This window comes from Pyrus communis, chromosome 3 (genome assembly GCF_041283825.1).
Source record: "Pyrus communis isolate YQ-2024b chromosome 3, ASM4128382v1, whole genome shotgun sequence".
Classification (NCBI taxonomy): Eukaryota; Viridiplantae; Streptophyta; class Magnoliopsida; order Rosales; family Rosaceae; genus Pyrus; species Pyrus communis.
Window position 1 is genome coordinate 28,809,962 of NC_142567.1, and position 18,624 is coordinate 28,828,585.

The following is an 18,624-nucleotide window of genomic DNA, read 5'->3' on the forward strand; positions in this document are numbered from 1 at the left end:
TTCGCGGCTTTTCAGATAACGCGTTCAACTTTGTCAAAAGATCTCTGACAAAGTTGAAAACACGTGAAGGTTATCATCCCAACTACGCGCCTTTGCCAACAAGCGTGGTGACAGAGCCGCACCCGTGACTACTTTTTCGAAGAGGCGCTCGCTCAGAAATCGAAGAGACGCTTGTTAAAAAATCGAAGAGACGTTTGTCGACAAGGGTAAAAGAACATAACCACCACTTGCTATTGGGAAATCCCTATATATGTCGACCTTCATCTTTTATGGCAAGGCAGACCTGAAAAAAAAAATGCCCAACTCTTCCTCACCTCTGAGGGCGCACTCCTAGCAAAGCCTTTCGAAATACTCAATTTTTTCTTCTTCCCCAAAGAAGATACCAGATGCCTGGAGTACAGATGACCCAGGAGGAAACGGTAGATTGAAGTATGTGGAGACAAGCACAACAAATACATGTGCTGATCCATTCGCCGCTTCTTCAAAAGCAAAGGTATCTCATATCATCAAGGTCGAAAGCAAAGGTATCTCATATCATGCTTTTTCCTTGTCTTTTCCTTTGTCCTTGTTCTTACTCGCATGGCAAAGTGAAAGAAGCAATCAGCCGGCACTTGGAGTCAGTCTTCCGATCTGGAACCGACTGCCTGGAATCTATTCCCTGGTTGCTTACCTAGCGTTGCTCTCGAGTAGTCATCTTCAACGGTTGATACACTTCCAGAGAAGGGACCACTCCTGCAAAGGGGAGCAAGTAAGGCAAGTGAAAATGATACATTAAAGCATGTGGAGACAAGCAACAACTGCATATGCTGAGCTATCCTCTAACCCTCTTCAATACGAATTGGAGAGATTGAACAAAGAAACAGAAAAAAAGAGTAAAGCTCAGACCTTCGGGGGAGACCAAAATTTCCTGCTGCCCAGTTCAAGAGTAGCACAAAGGAAAATCAACGATTGGAGGAAACCAGAAAATCTTCCAGTCGAACTCAAGATCAAGCCTCGATGGCCCTTGAAGAAATTTCCTGCTGCCCAGTTCAAGAGTAGCACAAAGGAAAATCAACGATTGGAGGAAACCAGAAAATCTTCCAGTCGAACTCAAGATCAAGCCTCAATGGCCCTTGAAGAAATTTCTAGCCTAATTCAAGATCAAGCCTCAATGGCCCTTGAAGAAATTTCTAGCCTAATTCAAGATCAAGCCTCGACGGCCCTTGGGTTGACATCTACATTAAGGGACTTCAAAACGCATCTTCTACACGTGACAAGCACATGTCTACGACGCGCCTTGAAGTGGGGGCATTTGTAGACATCGAAATTTCAGTAAAACAAATGTTCACCAATGCATTAAAGTTTTGACGTGTCAAGGCATACATGGCATACGCCACGTGTTGTACAAATTGTACACATGGCGTGTGACTCAACAAAATAGGAAGAAATACCCTTGAAGGATTAAACAAGTTTTTCTTCTCATTTTGGGCAATGATAAGGCAAGTACATTTCAATCCATTGAGGATCAAAACAAGTTTTTCTTCTCATGTTGGGCAATGACAAGGTAAGCACACTTCAATCCATTACGGATCAAAGAAAGTTTTTCTCATTTGGGCAATGACAAAGCATACACATTTCAAGTTTAAAATGGTATTAAGTGGGAAATTAGGCCATAAGTTACACCACTTCAATTTCAATATTGCATTAAGTGGGAAATTAGGCCATAAGTTACACCACTTCAATTTCAATATTGCATTAAGTGGGAAAATTAGGCAATGGTGCTTGGAAAGGAAAAAAATATTTTGTGGTGGTGATTCATTCTCAAAGCCTATAAATAGGCTTCTCCATCAAGGAATTCACAAATACATTTCTCTACTCCCAAATTGGAAGAGAATTCCCCAAATCCTTGAAGCTTTGAAACTCCAAAGCTCTCGAGCATCCAAATTCCCAAGAATTCCGAAGGATCAAGAAAGCATTCTTCGTTCTTCGTCAAATCCTCCTTCAAGATCAAGCCCCAACGGCCCTTGAAGAACTCCCACCAACTCAAGATCAAGCCCCGACGGCCCCTTGAAGAAAGTGTTCATCATTCATCATCCGTTCATCCTAAGATCAAGCCCCAACGGCCCTTTGGATCAACAACCTCAACAAACCCATACACCCATTCTTCAAGATCAAGCCCAACGCCCCTTGAAGATCCGTTCAACAACTGTTCATCCAAGATCAAGCCCCGACGGTCCTTGGATCAACAAACAAATCCACACATCTATTCTTCAAGATCAAGCCCAAAAGCCCTTGAAGAAAACCAACTGTTCATTCAAGATCAAGCCTCGACGGCCCTTGAAGAAAACCAACCGTTCTTCAAGATCAAGCCCAAAAGCCCTTGAAGATCCGCTCATCCATCAACATTCAAGATCAAGCCCCGAAGGCCCTTGAAGAAACTTACAACTGTTCATCCAAGATCAAGCCTCGACGGCCCTCGGATCAACAAATCTAGATCTTACGGAGATAGAATCAGAGGACCAAATTTAAGAGAGATCGTAACCCCAAAAATCATTAAACACCAAAAATATTATTTTGTACACGTTATTCTGGTTTCTTGTTTCAAGGAATCTTTCGTGTTCACAGAACTAAAATACACTATTTCTTGAAACTACAGCATAATGACCCGTATTATTTTTTAAAGTAAAATAACTCACACTATTTATGAAAAATAACAAAATAAACACTATTTCTGGAACTAATACAAAATAACTCACACTAATTCTGGATTTGGTTCAAAAATAATGCACACTATTGCTGAAACTATCGCAAAATTATATACTATTTATGAAACTGAATAAAAACACACACTAATTCTCATGGTTCTAAAGGATGCTAGGCGCTTATCGGGTAACAAACTGGGCCTAGGGAAAGCCAAAACAGGAGCCTAGGCGGGTGTAAGTAAATTTATTTATCTTTAATACTTTGATGAATTTGATAAAATGAGATGAAATTTTAAATAATTACAACTCCGTAGTACTTTACAAAATAATTTTCAATAATCATATGAATTTGTCGTAAATTTAAAAAAATAATAAAAGTGACTGTTTTGATTAAAAACGTAAATTGAATAACAAGGTGACTTGTATAAAGAATTGATTTGCTACAACAGAGCGACAAATGAATCTTGATTGTGCTATAACTCATACGCCATTGGATGATTGGAGCTTTTTATTTCCTTTTTCCTCTTCGTGAGTCGTGATTATGCTTCCATGAAAATGTAATGTACCACTTGCTAACAATGCCCGAACCAAACCTAGCTTAATAATTGACCGGATAAGGAAAAATGGAAGGCCAAGACCCCACATGTATGGAACATATACATCGTGATTGGTGAGTATGATGTCATACCAACTATTTTATTTCCTTTATTTCTTTTACCAAAAAACTTCACATTTTAGTACTATTGCTTTCACGTGATAAATTTTAGGTTCAATTCTCGTTAAAGACAAATTTGAATCCAATTATTTTGTTAGTCTATTGTGAAATTTTTTTTCTTTCTACTTTCTCATTTCTTTTTTATGAACAAGCAATGTCACTCAATGATCAAAACCGTATGTTATTTAGGCCACTCTTTAAAGAGCAACTTTGCAACAAAACAACCAAACAAGATATCCTCAAACCATTTTAGAATAATATTGTCATAATTTCAGTATTCAAAAGAATTATTGAATAATCTCGTTACATGAGCAAAAACTTTTGAATGCATTTAGCTTTTTGTAGAGATGGTTTTTAAATAACGACCTAAAAGATAAACAGTTCAAATCATCGTGCAACATTGCAGGATGAGAATGAAAATAATAAGATTTCCGAATTGATTTGTATAAAAAAATAACAAGACGACTTGTATGGGATATTGCTTCTATGTAATTTTAATTTCATGCGCTATTTTTGTTTTGTAGTCGAACTATAAGATTAATTTGATTTTATTCATGTTGCTTGATTATTAGATGCATTCCTATTTAAAACATGAATAATAAGTAACATTGATGATAATAGCATGTTTTTGTATTTATTTAAGAGTCAAATCATATAATACTACAATCAGGGACGTCCTGATACGATGGAAACTTTTAAAAATTTTATTTTCATATGATATTTAGACTTTAATGAGGTAGTGGCATACTTGTAAATAAAGGAAAATTTATTTCCAACGGAATTGGGCTGACAGAATGAAGTTTCTGTCAGGGGCATGGCTGGAAAAAAAAAATTATTGCATTTTGGGCTTTTACTTCAGCCCATGTCTTTTACTGTTTGTAGAGTCTAATATAAGTTAGTGTCTTTGTTATTAAATATGAAGTCTTTTTTGGTTAAATAATAGGTTAGTCCAAATCCTTTTCATTAAAGCTTTCTTAATTTTATTAGGAGGTTGCATGGATTTCGATACGGTATGTTCGCTTCATGCGAGAGATATTTTTAAATCATAGGCGCTAAGCGCACCTAAAATATGTGTGCGTTATTTGTTTATCATTGTTAACAATTGGTAGGATTAAGGCTTTTAATCAGACGTGCTACGCGTGACTTACAAATTTATAATGACATGCTTGGGCACTGTTTACAATTTTTATTTTGTTTTTGATATTTTCATTTACTAAGATACTCTTGCTACTTACAAAATTGAAATATGAATCAAACAAAATGACTAATACCAAACAATTTAGTATGTGCCAAGAGATCAACAAATATAAGTGAACATATGAAGTATGGATTCCAATGTGTGCATAAATTATCAAGATTGAAGACCATAAAGTTTTCCAACATTAGTGTCACATTTCCACCTATTGGTTCGCACTTCATATTTCAAATTTCCGTTGTTCGTAAATTTAATTGTGGTGTTTTTTTTGTTTTTTCCTGGGCAACCAAACAGAGAATTGGAAGTTACAATTCAAGGAACGAACCCATTGATTGTTCTCGATGTTGAATTCGTAGAAGGTGACGTAGGTGGCGGTAATCAGAACATTTTTTATGAAGAGATCGTAACTTTGCAGCACCTTGAGATTGACCATTTTGGTGAAGGTAAAGATTCCGTTTTTGTATGGAAAACAGGGAACGGGAGAAGTGATATTGGACTGAGATATTACTATGACAACTGTTTCAAATACACTTTTATTTCTTTAAGCACGTTCTAGTTTCTTTCCTCCACTTTCTCTGCTTGCCACGTTTTACCATCATGTCCTTACTTTTTTATTTTTTTATAACCTGTTTTAAAAGGGGCAATTTTGAGATATTGAATGTTTCATTGTGGTGTGACAATTGATCCTTTTATATTTTTTTACAAGTAGATGTTTTGGAATTAGATGCCAATTCGATAAGAGGATGGTGGAGGATGGTGACAATTCGATGCCAAGAGGGTGGTGACAAGAGAATGGTGGGGCCCATGTGATAATATCATATGGAAAAAATGGTGAAATCCAAATATTTTTCCAACCTCCACCAATTTCTACTTTATGTTTGCCGTGTGTGGTCCACTGCATTGTTGACCAAGAAAAATATCAAGTCCTCTCACCACTCACCAAAGTAATCTCACAAGACAATGCCATGTGACAAGAGGATGGTGGGGGCCTTGTGATCATATCATATGGAAAAATGTCGAGATCCAAAATTATTGCGTGGTTCTTTTTAAAGAAAATTAATGAAAATTATTTAAAAATTTTAAGTTTTAAAGATAAAGATAAAATAAAACGTAAAATGAATGTTATCAAGATTAATATCTTAATGTAAAAATATGATTTTTCGTTAAAATAAATAGTATTAGAAACTTTTCGTTAAAATTTCTTTCTTTTTATTGTGTTTTTCCAAACTCTGCGAACTACTTCATTTTGCCATGTGTGGTCCGCTGCATCATTGACCAAAAAATCATCAAGTCGTCTCCCCAGTCATGAAGTAATCTCAACAGCCTTTGCCAAGAACAATTTTCAGTTTCCCAACTTCAAATACTTGATCAAAATTAGTCCTTTGGCCACGAAGAGAGAAAAATGAATGATAATTATATTTTGATTGTGAGTTCCAATAACAACACCCAATTATTATTGTAGGGAAAAGTAGATATCCAATTCTAATAGTTTACCATGTGACATGTCTTTGAAATTAATCCATATCTTGTTCTACATGAGTCTCTCATACTCGTTTGAAAGTAGATGTCTCGTAAAACAAATGTCTATGAAGGAAAATCTCTCATGCTCGATTGATTTCGACTAATTGGGGCTACAGCCTACATGGGTAAATTTTCAAGAATTCAGATGTCTATGAAAGCAGAAGCTTTTAATTTGAGTTGTAATTATTGAATTCTCATTTGCATGTTTCATTTATTGGGGGATCTGGGGATCTACTCGATTTCTCTCTACAGTGGGATTGAAAATTGGGATTTTGATGCGGTTTTGTTATTTTTGTGGTTAATTTAAAGGTATTATCTTATTAGATTTTTGATGAAATTTATTAATCTCATGTTAATCAATTGCTATTAGGGTTTTGTGATTGATTTAATTTTATTAGGGAGGTTGCATGGAGTTAAGATTGTGTTCTAGATTTGAAGAATTCAAATTTGCAAGTTGGTTTGTGGCAATTTCAGTCACCATGATTTTGTTTAAGGGATAATCATTTTGTAACTTGCTGTGTAAGATCCCACATCATCCAGGGGTGAGGATCATGTAAGCCCTATATGTATATTCTCATCTCTATCTAGCACGAGGTCTTTTGAGAATTCACTAGCTTCGGATTCCATCGGAACTTCGAAGTTAAGCGAGTTCGGGCGAGAGCATTCCCAGGATGGGTGACCCACTGGGAAGTTCTTGCGTGAGTTCCCAGAAACAAAATCGTGAGGGCGTGCCGGGGGCCCAAAGCGGACAATATTGTGCTACGGTGAAGTCAAGGTCGGGATGTGGTAGGGGCCCAGGCCGGGATAACTCCACTATAATTTATTGTGCTTTACTTGTTGCACAACAACTATTTTGTTCAAGCACACCAGCTTTTACTTCAAGCACAACAGTCATAGTTTATTAACAAAAATTATATATATAAAAAAATTACCCGTGGACTTGTAGGAATCAGTTCATTTCAAACGAGCTAGGTTAAGTCTGGTTTCATTTCTCGCTAACAAGACCCGCCCTGCTCTGCCACATTTCATTTATAAATGGGTCCGGTCCGTCTACTTCAATTTTGAGTCTGGCTTGGCCCGTATCCACCCCTAGTTTATCCCCCATTTGCATATGTACAGCCTTCTTTATTTACTCTAAACTAATTTCTCTGCACGCGCGTTAGGCATTTTTTTTAATCACAGGCGTTACCCGCCCCTAAAATGTGTTGCGTTAGTTATTTATCATTGTTAACAATTGGTACATGGATTAGAGGCATTTAATCAAGCATGCAAACAATGGTACATGGATTAGAGGCCTTTAATTAGGCGTGCTACGCGTGATTTACAAATTTATAATTACATGCACTTGGCACTATTTACAAATGTTTCTTTTATTTTTGATATTTTCATTTACTAAGATACTCTTGCTACTTACAAAATTGAAATATGAATCAAACAAAACGGCTAATACCAAACAATTCAGTATAGATGTGCCAAGAGATCAACTAATACAAGTGAAATATGAAGTATGGATTCCAATGTATGCATTATCAAGATTGAAGACCATAAAGTTTGTCAACATCAGTGTCACATTTCCACCTATTTGTTCGCATTTCATATTTCAAATTTCCCTTTTTCGTAGATTTAATTGTGGTTTTTTTTTTCTTTTTCTTTTACGGGCAACCAAACGGAGAACTGGAAGTTATAATTTGGAAAACGAACCCATTGATTGTTCTCAATGTTGAGTTCGTAGAAGGTGATGTAGGCAGCTGTAATCAGAACATTTTTGATGAAGGGATCGTTCTCTGCAGCACCTTGAGATTGACCATTTTGGTGAAGGTAAAGATTCCGTTTTTGCATGGAAAAGTAAGACCATATAGAGACTGGAGGAAAGCAGGGAACGGGAGAAGTTGGAGCGTGAGGGAGAAGTGATATTGGAATGCGATATTACAACGACAACTGCATCAAATATACTTTTATTTCTTTAAGCACGTTCTAGTTTCTTTCCTCCACTTTCTCTCCTTGTCGCGTTTTACCATCATGTCCTTACTTTTTTATTTTTTTTATAATCTGTAATAAAAAGGGCAATTTTGAGATATTGAATGTTTCATCGTGGTGTGGCAATTGATCTTTTTATATATTTTTACATGTAGATGTTTTGGAATTAGAGTAGAATAATGATAAGAGGATGGTGGAGGATGGTGACAATTCGAGCCAAGAGGGTGGTGACAAGAGAATGGTGGGGCCCATGTGATAATATCATATGGAAAAATCCAAATATATTGCATGATTTTTCTACTATTTTTCCAACCTCCACCAATTTCTACTTTATGTTTGCCGTGTGTGGTCCACTGCATTGTTGACCAAGAAAAATATCAAGTCGTCTCACCACTCATCAGTCGTGAAGTAATCTCACAAGACGATGCCATGTGACAAGAGGATGGTGGGGGCCTTGTGATATGAGATCTAAAAATATTGCGTGATTCTTTTTAAGAAAAAATGATGAAAATTTTGAGTTTTAAAGATAAAAGATAAAATAAAAGGTAAAATAAATAGTATCAAGATTAATATTTTAATGTAAAAATATGATTTTTCGTTAAAATAAACAGTATCGAAAATTTTTTGTTAAAATTTCTTTCTTTTTGCTGTGTTTTTCCAAACTCTGCGAACTACTTTATTTTGCCGTGTGTGGTCCGCTGCATTATTAACCAAAAAATTATCAAGTTGTCTCCCCAGTCATTAAGTAATCTTAACAGCCTTTGCCAAGAACAATTTTCAGTTTCCCAACTTCAAATACTTGATCAAAATTAGTCCTTTGGCCACGAAGAGAGAAAAATGAATGATAATTATATTTTGATTGTGAGTTCCAATAACACCACGCAATGATAATTATATTTTGAAAATTGAAAAGTCCACTTTAATTTATTGTGCTTTTACTTGTAGCACAACAGGTATTTTGTTCAAGCACACCAGCTTTTACTTCAAGCACAACAATCATAGTTTATTAACAAAAAATTTATATATATAAAAAAAAACCTGTGGACCTGTAGGAATCGGTTCGTTTCAAACGAGCCAAGTTAAGTTCGATTTCATTTCTCAGCTAACAAGACCCACCCTGCCCCCCCCCACATTTCATTTACAAATGGGGTCGGTCCATCTGCTTCAATTTTGAGTCTGACTTGACCCGTATCCATCCCTAGTTTATCCCATATTTGCGTATGTACAATCTTCTTTATTTACTTTAAACTAGCATCTCTGCATGCGCATTAGACATTTTTTCAATCATAGGTGTTACCCGCCCCTAAAATGTGTTGTGTTAGTTATTTATCATTGTTAACAATTGGTGCATGGATTAGAGGTATTTAATCAGGCGTGCTAACCATGGTACATGGATTAGAGGCCTTTAATCAGGTGTGCTACGTGTGACCTACAAATTTATAATTACATGCGCTTGGCCCTGTTTACAAATGTTTATTTTATTTTTGATATTTTCATTTACTAAGATACTCTTGCTACTTACAAAATTGAAATATAAATCAAACAAAACGGCTAATACCAAACAATTTAGTATAGATGTGCCAAGAGATCAACAAATGCAAGTGAAATATGAAGTATGGATTCTAATGTGCGCATAAATTATCAAGATTGAAGACCATAAAGTTTGCTAACATCAGTGTCACATTTCCATCTATTGGTTCACACTTCATGCTTCAAATTTCCGTTGTTTGCATATTTAATTGTGGTTTTTTTTTGTTTTTTTTTTTGTTGGCTGGGCAACCAAACGGATGCTTCAAATACAGTTTCTTTCTCTAAGCATGTTCTAGTTTTTAACTCCACTTTCTCTCCTTTGCCTGGTTTTACCATCAATTCATGTCCCTACTTTTTTCACTTTTATATAACCTGTAATAAAAGGGGCAATTTTGAAATATTAAATGTTTCACTTGTTTTTCCTTTTGACTTTATATATGTAGAAGATGCAGACAACAGAAATTCTTTCCAAAAGCAATATTAATAATGCGATCCACTTTACGAATTTGTTATTAGCGAAATAAAGTCATCGTGCACTCAATTCATTCTTGATAACTTCGTTATATGAGCGTATAATAATTTTTTTAAAATGCTAATAACAATTCTTCTGTAATATTTCAAATCCCTTCTTGCCTTTGTTTTATTAATGAGTAAATTGTAGCAATGATTCCTTAACTTTAACTCAATTGGAGCAATGGTCCCTCAACTACAAATACATTACCATTGGTCCCTCAACCCATCAAAACGTGCAGCTATGGTCTCTCAACAAAAAATTCATTACCATTGATCCCTTACCTTTAATCCAATTGATGAAATGGTCCCTCAACTCTAACCCAATTGGAGCAATAATCCCTCAACTTTAACCAATTTGATTAAAGTTGAGGTACTATTACTAAAATTTACTCTTTATTTATTTATTTATTTGTACAATGATAATGAGAATTGGCGATTTTAGCTAAACCACAAAATAAATCAATTATAAATTAGTATTGGGGTGGAGGTTGTATTATCTAGGCTCAATACTCTCGTGCTAGATTTTGTGGAGTACGTATGTTTTCGAGACCTTTGCTTCCATAAACATCTGTACTTGTTCTTTTCCGTTGTTTTTGTTACAGATTTGCGTTTAAACATATCGCATCTACTTATTTATGAAGTGGGTTTTTTAACAAAAGATAAAATAATTTATATTAAACTCATATAAATTATAGAGATAAGAATGGAGGTTCAAATTTAAATGTAAAAGAGGAAATGCACTGTTAATCTAAATTAAGGAGCGATAAACGCATACTTTTGTATAATTATGCGGCATCAAATTCGATAATTTGACAATGTAAGTATGCAGCTCGAGTGTGTTCTTAGTTAGTTTTGTGCAAAAACATGTTAACCTTGACTCAAAATTGGTTAACGCAAGAAAATATAGGCAAAGCAGAATGGTCCCATGAATGTTTGAATATATAGGCATACCAAATCCTAAACACGAATGGTCCCATAAATGTTGAAAATATAGGCAAAGCAAGGAAAAGTAAGAAACTTTTCAATTTTTTTTTTCCACACTAATGAAATTGAGGTTCTAGCATAAAATCAATTGGTAATATGGAGAGTAGCCCAATACCATATAAGCACATAACAAACCTTGTCCCTCACTGATATGGGACAACACTCAACACGCTCCCGCACGTGTGACGGATTTTCAAGCCTACACATGGACAACAACTGGATGACATAGAGCGTATGTGGCCGTTTGGCTTCACAAGAAGACAACCCGCTCTGATACCATGACAAAATTGGGGTTCCACCATAAAATCAATTGACAATATAAAAAGTAGTCCAAGATCATATAAATACATAGTAAACTTTGTCCCTCATTGATATAGGACAACTCTCAACACATAGCACGTGGTAACGAGTGTTGTAGAAAATAAGTGGTTGAGATTAAAAGTGTAAAATGTAAATAATAATTGCAGAAATTGAACACAACATTGAGGTCCTGTCCGAAACTTTAACCTTATTTTTCACACGAAGATGTTCCCCTTGGAATTAGAAGCAGAGTAGAAATAATGACAAGAGGATGGTGGGGACATGTGATCATATCATATGGAAAAACGTTGAGATCCAAATGTATTGCGTGAATCTTTTTACTGTGTTTTTCCAAACTCCATCAATTACTACTTTATGTTTGCCGTGAGTGGTCCGCTGCATTATTGATCAAAACATTATCAAGTCGTCTCACCAGTCATGAAGTAATCTTAACAACCTTTGCCAAGAACAATTTTCAGTTTCCCAACTTCAAATACTGATCAGAATTAGTCCTTTGGCCACGAAGAGAGAAAATGGCTTTGGTTGGAGAGGCTTTGCTCTCCGGTTCGATCCAGGTGCTGTGCGACAAGATTGCCTCCGGACTGTTCATCAACTTCTTCCGGGCAAGAAGACTCGACCATTCGCTTATGGACAAACTGAGGGTGACATTGAATACACTTCAAGCAGTGCTCAACGACGCAGAGGAGAAGCAGATTGTCAACCCTGCAGTCGAGGTGTGGCTTAACGATCTCAAAGATGCTGTGTTCGATGCGGAGGACCTGGTGGATGAGATCGATACTGAAGCTTCGCGTCACAAGGCGAAAGATCAAACTAAGAAAACCCAGGTGTTGAACTTCCTTTCTACCTCTCTTAATGCTTTTAATTATAAAGGCATGAATGGTAGGATAGAAGATTTATTCAACAAGTTGGAACACCTTGCAAAACAAAAAGATAACCTCGGCCTTAGAGAAGGTGTTGTTGGGGGCAAGGTTTCACAAAGAACTCCCACAACTTCTGTTGTTGAGGACGGATTTTGTACCTATGGAAGGGATGGAGATAAAGAAAAGTTAAAAGCTCTGCTGCTGCTATGTGACAATGAAAGTAGCAGTAATTTTTCTGTAGTCCCTGTCGTCGGAATGGGTGGGGTTGGCAAGACGACTCTTGCTCAACTGCTTTACAACGATGAACAAGTTAAAGGGCTCTTTGATACTAATGCCTGGGTATGTGTTTCCGAACAATATGAGGGTTTGAGGGTTATTAAGACCCTTATTGAGGAAATCACGAAAAAGCCTTGTGACAATTTGGAGATGAATTCCCTTGAAGTTCAACTAAGGCAACAATTGATGGGAAAGAGATTCTTATTTGTCATGGATGACCTTTGGAATGAAAACTATGGTGACTGGGATCGGCTACGCACTCTTTTCACGCATGGGGCAAAGGGAAGCAAGGTCATTGTGACAACAAGGAAAAGACGTGTTGCAACCATCGTGTGCAATAGTATTATTCACGACTTAGAAAAGTTGTCGGATGGAGATTGTTGGTTGTTACTAGCAAAACATGCATTTAGAAATGAAAACCCTGGTGCACATCCAGACTTGGTTGAAATTGGTAAGGAAATTGCACGTAAGTGCAATGGTTTGCCTCTAGCTGCAAAAACGCTAGGGGGTCTCTTAAGTTGCAACCTAGACTACAAGGAATGGAATCACATATTGAATAGCAATCTTTGGGATCTACAACATGCTGATAGTGTTCTTCCTTCTCTAAGATTGAGCTACCACTATCTTCCAGCTCACTTGAAACGATGCTTTGCTTATTGCTCAATTTTTCCGAAGGACTATGAATTTGAAAAGGAAAATGTAATTCTACTATGGATGGCAGAAGGTTTAATTCCACATGCAGAGAACGAGAAAGCTATGGAGGAGGTTGGTGGAAGATACTTTGATGAACTGTTATCGTGGTCACTATTTCAAAGACCAAGATTGGATGAACCAATGTTCACAATGCATGATCTTATCAATGACTTGGCCATGTTTGTGTCTCGAAAGTTTTGTTTTAGGTTGGATCAGAAAAATTCGCATGAGGTTCCTGAAAGAGTTCGCCACTTGTCATATATGCGAGGAGAATTTGACACATCTTCAAAATTTGAGCCATTAAAAGGAGTCAAGTGTTTGCGTACCTTCTTTCCAGCGTCTTTAGCACCATATTATCCTTGGGGTCATGGATATGTAAGCAATAAGGTTCTAGATGATTTACTACCAGCACAAAAATATTTACGGGCATTTTCATTGTCAAGATACAAAAACATCACTCACTTACCTGATTCCATTGGTAACCACATACACTTGCGCTACATTGATCTCTCTTATACGACAATTAAAAGGTTACCAGATACAGTGTGTTCCCTCTACAATTTACAAACTCTGTTGTTGAAAGGTTGTTCTTCTCTTGTTGAATTGCCTGCAGAGATGAGGAGATTGATTCATTTGCGTCATCTTGATATTGGTGAAACTATCATAAAAGAGATGCCGGTGCATATGGGTAGACTAAAAAGTTTGAGAACACTGACAGCTTTTGTGTTGGGGAAATCTACTGGGTCAAGCATTGCAGAACTGAGGGAGTTGTCGCACCTTGGAGGAAAATTTTCTATCTTGAATCTGCAAAATGCAGTCGGTGCAATTGATGCCTTGCTGAAGGATAAGAAAGATCTCAAAGAGGTAGAGTTGGCATGGGGTCCTGAAGTTTCCGATGATTCCGTAAAAGAGAGACATGTACTCGAAAGACTACAACCTTCGGTAAATTTGGTGCAACTAACCATCAAGCGTTATGGCGGAACCAGTTTCCCGAATTGGGTGGGAGACTCTTCCTTCTCCAACTTACAAGTGATGCGTCTCATTGATTGTGGTAATTGCATTTCATTGCCCCCAGTTGGTCAGCTACCTGCTCTGAAAGAGCTCTACGTACGAAGGATGAAATCAGTTGTGAGTGTTGGTGGTGAGTTGTACGGGGGAAATCAACAATTTCAATGTTTAGAGAAGCTAGTGTTTTGGGATATGCTAGAGTGGGAGGAATGGCAGCCAAGTCCAAGTGGAGGTGAAAGTCCAAACTTTCCTTGTCTTAAGGAGTTGACATTATACAAATGTCCGAAGCTGAGAGGAAACTTGCCCACTCATCTTCCTTCCTTGAAAATACTTTATGTGTACAATTGTGAGGTTCTACATGAAAACAGGGCCAGTAATACCCTGAACACGGAATCCTTACGAGTATCTCTTGAACAACTGACAATAAGTGGATGCCCGGGTCTCTCATTGTTACTAGAGTCGACGGAGACGCTGCCATCGCTTCAGATGCTTGATATTTCTGATCTTGGTGGGAGAGAGTGGTTGCCGCAAATGGTGCACAACAGCAATCGTCTTCAACATTTGACTCTTTCATTTTGTTCCTCACTCTTGTCGTTCCCTACAAATGGTCTGCCCACCACGCTGACGTCACTCAAAATTCAAGAATGCAGGAAATTAGAATTCCTATCACGTGAGATGATGGCCAAATTGACTTCCCTTCAGTCATTGCGTCTAGATGGGAGCTGTGATTCTCTGAGGTCGTTCCCTTTGGGCATTTTCCCCAACCTTTCATCTCTTTTTATCCAAAGTTGTCAGAATCTGGAATCCCTATCTGTATCTGTTGAAGGAGGAGCAGATGAAAATCTCAGCCATCTCAACTCCCTGTCTATTTTGCATTGTCCAAATCTTGTCTCTTTTCCCGACGGGGGATTGCCCACTCCCAACCTCACTTCCTTTTCTGTCTACAAATGCGAGAATTTGAAGTTGTTACCGGACCGCATGCACACCCTCACCGCCCTTCAACAATTGTCGATATCCTTCCTTCCAAATGTGGTGTCATTTGCACAAGGGGGTTTGCCTCCCAACCTACAATCATTTGTTATCGATTATTGTGAGAGACTGAGGCCTTCAGTGGAATGGGGATTGCAAGGGCTTGTCTCTCTTCGACAATTTCGGATCGAAGGAAACAAGGATCTGCTGCTGACGTTGCTCAATGAACAGCTGCTCCCTGCCACTCTTCACACTCTCCGAATCTCTTCTGTATGGAATCTGAAATCTTTGGACGGAAAGGGACTTGAGCACCTCACTTCTCTTCAACACCTAGACATTGAATGTTGCAGGAGTCTCAAATTCCTGCCAAAAGAGGGTTTTCCGGCATCTCTTTCTTATCTCAACATCAGTTGGTGTCCTTCTCTGAAGAAGAGGCATCTGAAGAAGAGGTATGAGAAGGTAGCTGGCATTCCTTGCATAAAGATAGATGGAGAAGTCAACATCTTGTGAGCTTTCATTTCACTCTCTCCAACTCTCAACTCTCAACTCTCAAGACAAAAGCCAGGTACTATTTGATTTATTATTAAATTGATTGTCCTCAGCAATATTCCTTCTTAAATTAAAGTTTCAGAGTCTAATCCCGATGAAATTACAGGAGAGTGCGAGGGGAGTGAATTATTTCTAGTCTGATACCGTGGAACTACTTGGGGTCGATATATATGATTCTCCTGCAGGTACTTGTGTATATATATACTGCTGCAGTTTCCATATGGCGGAATGCTTGCTCATCTTTCAATGCCTCTGTCATCTTGTGGTAGGTGCATATACATATGTTTCTCTACAAACACCATGGTTGAAGAGAGCATGGCTTATTGGCAACGCTTGCTAGAATGCCAGTGTAAATAGACTTGGTGGCCAGCTGCTGCGCCTACAGATTTGAGTGTAAGTAGTTGAACACTTGAGTGTAATTTGTTCTTCCTTTATGGATCAATATAATTCAACTATGCAGTCAGTCAGGACAACACGATGGGACTAACATATTTGTCGGCTTGTTTTCTATATATTAGCATTCTTCTCACCATTGTGGATTTCATAAGCAATCAAGAGAATATTCAAAGTTGCATCTGGACTTGGAGGTTTGTTTTCTATATATTAGCGTGTGTGATGTAGCAAGTTAACAAACGAAGAAAAAAATTATTTAAACATTGCAGATTTCCTCACTATATATGCAGGTAATCATTTGATTCGTTAACTGCTCTAGAGAAAGATGCCATGGAGAAATAGATGATGATAAGCCTTAACCCAAGTTTGATGGTGAAAGTTGGAGCAGCCAGCTCTCAAATTTAGAAACCTTCTTGGTAAGTACCAACTCAACCATGGTAGTGCTTCCTGTACATGATAGCACATAGCAGGATTTCCCAGTCGCTAAGGGGTCCATTCATTGTTTTTCTGATTCATATGCAGCCACACACTTTGTTGCTGCCTGTGCAGCCAAGTACACGCACAGGGGTTCATTTTTCTCTACCATGTACATTTTAGGCCATGACACTATGTCGTTGGCTGCCAATGGCGGTTGATTTGGAGGCTGCTGCTATGGAAGTGGATATAATTCCACTCTATCTTTGGCAGGACTGTAGCAAAAGGAGAAGCATTATTGTTGTTGGCAGGACTGTGCTGCCAAATGCGAGAATTTGAAGTTGCTGCTGGCCCAAATGCACACCCTCACCGCCCTTCAACATTTGTGGATACAAAATCTTCCAAATCTGGGGTCACCTGCACAAGGGGTTTTGCCTCCCAACCTACGAACATTTTGGATCGAAAATTGTGAGAGACTGAGGCCTTCAGTGGAGTGGGGATTGCAAGGACTTGCCTCTCTCCCAGAATTTCGGGTCCAAGGAAACAAGGATCCGTTGGAGATGTTGCTCTGGGAACAGCTGCTCCTTGCCACTCTTCACAATCTCTGGATCTCTATACTTTCAAATCTGAAATCTTTCGACGAAAGGGACTTGAGCATCTCACTTCTCTTCAACAGCTACAAATTTCAAGCTGCGAGAGTCTCGAATTCCTGCCGGAAGAGGGTTTGCCGGCATTTCTTTCTTATCTGAGCATCTGGGGTTGTCCTTCTCTGAAGAATCGGAACAAGAAGGGAAAAGATTGGAGAAACATATCTCGCATTCCTTGCATAAAGATAGATGATGAAATCACCATATGAGCCTTCATTTCACTCTCTCCAACTCTCAACTCTCAAGACAAAGCCAGGTACGTATTTAGTACAACTTATCTGTTGCTATGTTAAATTGATTGTCAATTTGACACTTATCTGTATTTAGCACCACTTAACTGTGTTTGGACGAATGCCAGTACATTGCGTTACTATACAAGGAGGCTGACAAGGATGCTGGTTGTTCCTCTACAGATTTCCCCACAAGGATATATCGATCTTCGGTTGAACACTGATGATTTGTAAATTGTAATTTACCTTCCTTTTCTTTTGCTTTCTTCATTTTGCCTTGTCTATATTTACATTTATAATATCGGGTATTTTTTTAACAGTGGAATCGAACTATGCTATGTCCCCCTTGGAGAATTTCAGATCAGGGGAAGTGAGGATCTGTTGGAGACATTGCTCAAACAACTGCGGCTCTCTTCCACTCACACCGTCTGGACGATCAAGTTTGAAATCTGTGGATCAAAACACCACGCACTCTCGGAATTCCTGCCCGGAGAAGGACCACAGCAGCAATGCATCATCGATTGTCTTGCATTCCTGCCAGAAGAGGATTTGCCGCCATCTCTTTCTTTTTCGAGGACCACCAAAATGTTTGTTCTTCTCTGAACAAGAGGTGTGCAAAGAATATGAATGGAAAAGATTGAGGCAATATGGTTCACATTCCTTGCAACTTTCATTGATGGAAATCAAAGTCAGAACGTTGAACTGCTTTTTTTTTTTTTTTTTTTTTTTTTTTTTAATTTTGTACTTAAAACCTTCAGCAGGGCTGGTTTCCCTGTTTATCCCTCTTTGGAGCTGTTCATCAATGGCGAATGGTTTGGCTGCCTGAACTTCCAACTTTCAGCTATTACTTTCAAAGTGGAGATGATCCTCACTGTCCAAGTCCTTACAATTTCTCTCGTGTAAACGTTTGTACCTTTTCTTTTCCATCGTTTTTGTTAAAGATTTGTGGTGGAGGTAGTTCCGAATCGATTCACGGTGTTTCGCTCAAGTTTTGAGTTTAAACATTGCAGATCAAATTATTTATGAAGCGGGATTTAAAAAAAAAAGGATAAGATAATCTACACTAAATTCATCTAAATTATGAATATAAAAACAGAAATTCGAACTTGGGTGTAAAAGAGAAAGAACACTACTCTATGCTAGTTGGT

General features: G+C 37.8%; 1 protein-coding gene and 1 pseudogene across 18 annotated transcripts in view; both read left to right on the plus strand.

Moving 5' to 3' along the window:
• The window catches only part of LOC137715176 (putative disease resistance RPP13-like protein 1 pseudogene), a 53,573-nt pseudogene extending 35,109 nt beyond the window's left edge, over nucleotides 1-18,464 (plus strand). For 3 of the 4 annotated variants that reach the window (XR_015961085.1, XR_015961086.1, XR_015961080.1), the window contains 3 exons: nucleotides 16,708-17,502; nucleotides 17,605-17,713; nucleotides 17,797-18,464. The product of XR_015961085.1 is annotated as a putative disease resistance RPP13-like protein 1 pseudogene, transcript variant X11 (transcript). Of the gene's footprint in view, nucleotides 1-16,061; nucleotides 16,186-16,310; nucleotides 16,380-16,475; nucleotides 16,602-16,707; nucleotides 17,503-17,604; nucleotides 17,714-17,796 lie in introns of all 4 variants that reach the window. The other variant, XR_015961079.1, reaches the window with a different exon arrangement.
• Nucleotides 11,681-18,464, plus strand: LOC148698281 (putative disease resistance RPP13-like protein 1). Of its 14 annotated transcripts, XM_088691739.1 has the most exons (9): nucleotides 11,681-15,808; nucleotides 15,899-15,977; nucleotides 16,062-16,185; nucleotides 16,311-16,379; nucleotides 16,476-16,601; nucleotides 16,708-17,502; nucleotides 17,574-17,713; nucleotides 17,797-18,288; nucleotides 18,357-18,464. In XM_088691739.1, exon 1 carries the CDS (start codon nucleotides 11,950-11,952, stop codon nucleotides 15,751-15,753), a length of 3,804 nt encoding a protein of 1,267 aa, XP_088547865.1. In that variant the 5' UTR covers nucleotides 11,681-11,949; the 3' UTR covers nucleotides 15,754-15,808; nucleotides 15,899-15,977; nucleotides 16,062-16,185; nucleotides 16,311-16,379; nucleotides 16,476-16,601; nucleotides 16,708-17,502; nucleotides 17,574-17,713; nucleotides 17,797-18,288; nucleotides 18,357-18,464. The 14 variants fall into 14 exon arrangements, with proteins under 14 accessions (XP_088547865.1, XP_088547861.1, XP_088547864.1 ...); XM_088691735.1 differs by having other exon boundaries at nucleotides 16,455-16,601; nucleotides 17,605-17,713; nucleotides 17,797-18,464; XM_088691738.1 differs by having other exon boundaries at nucleotides 17,797-18,464.
• Nucleotides 18,465-18,624: the final 160 nt, after the last annotated feature.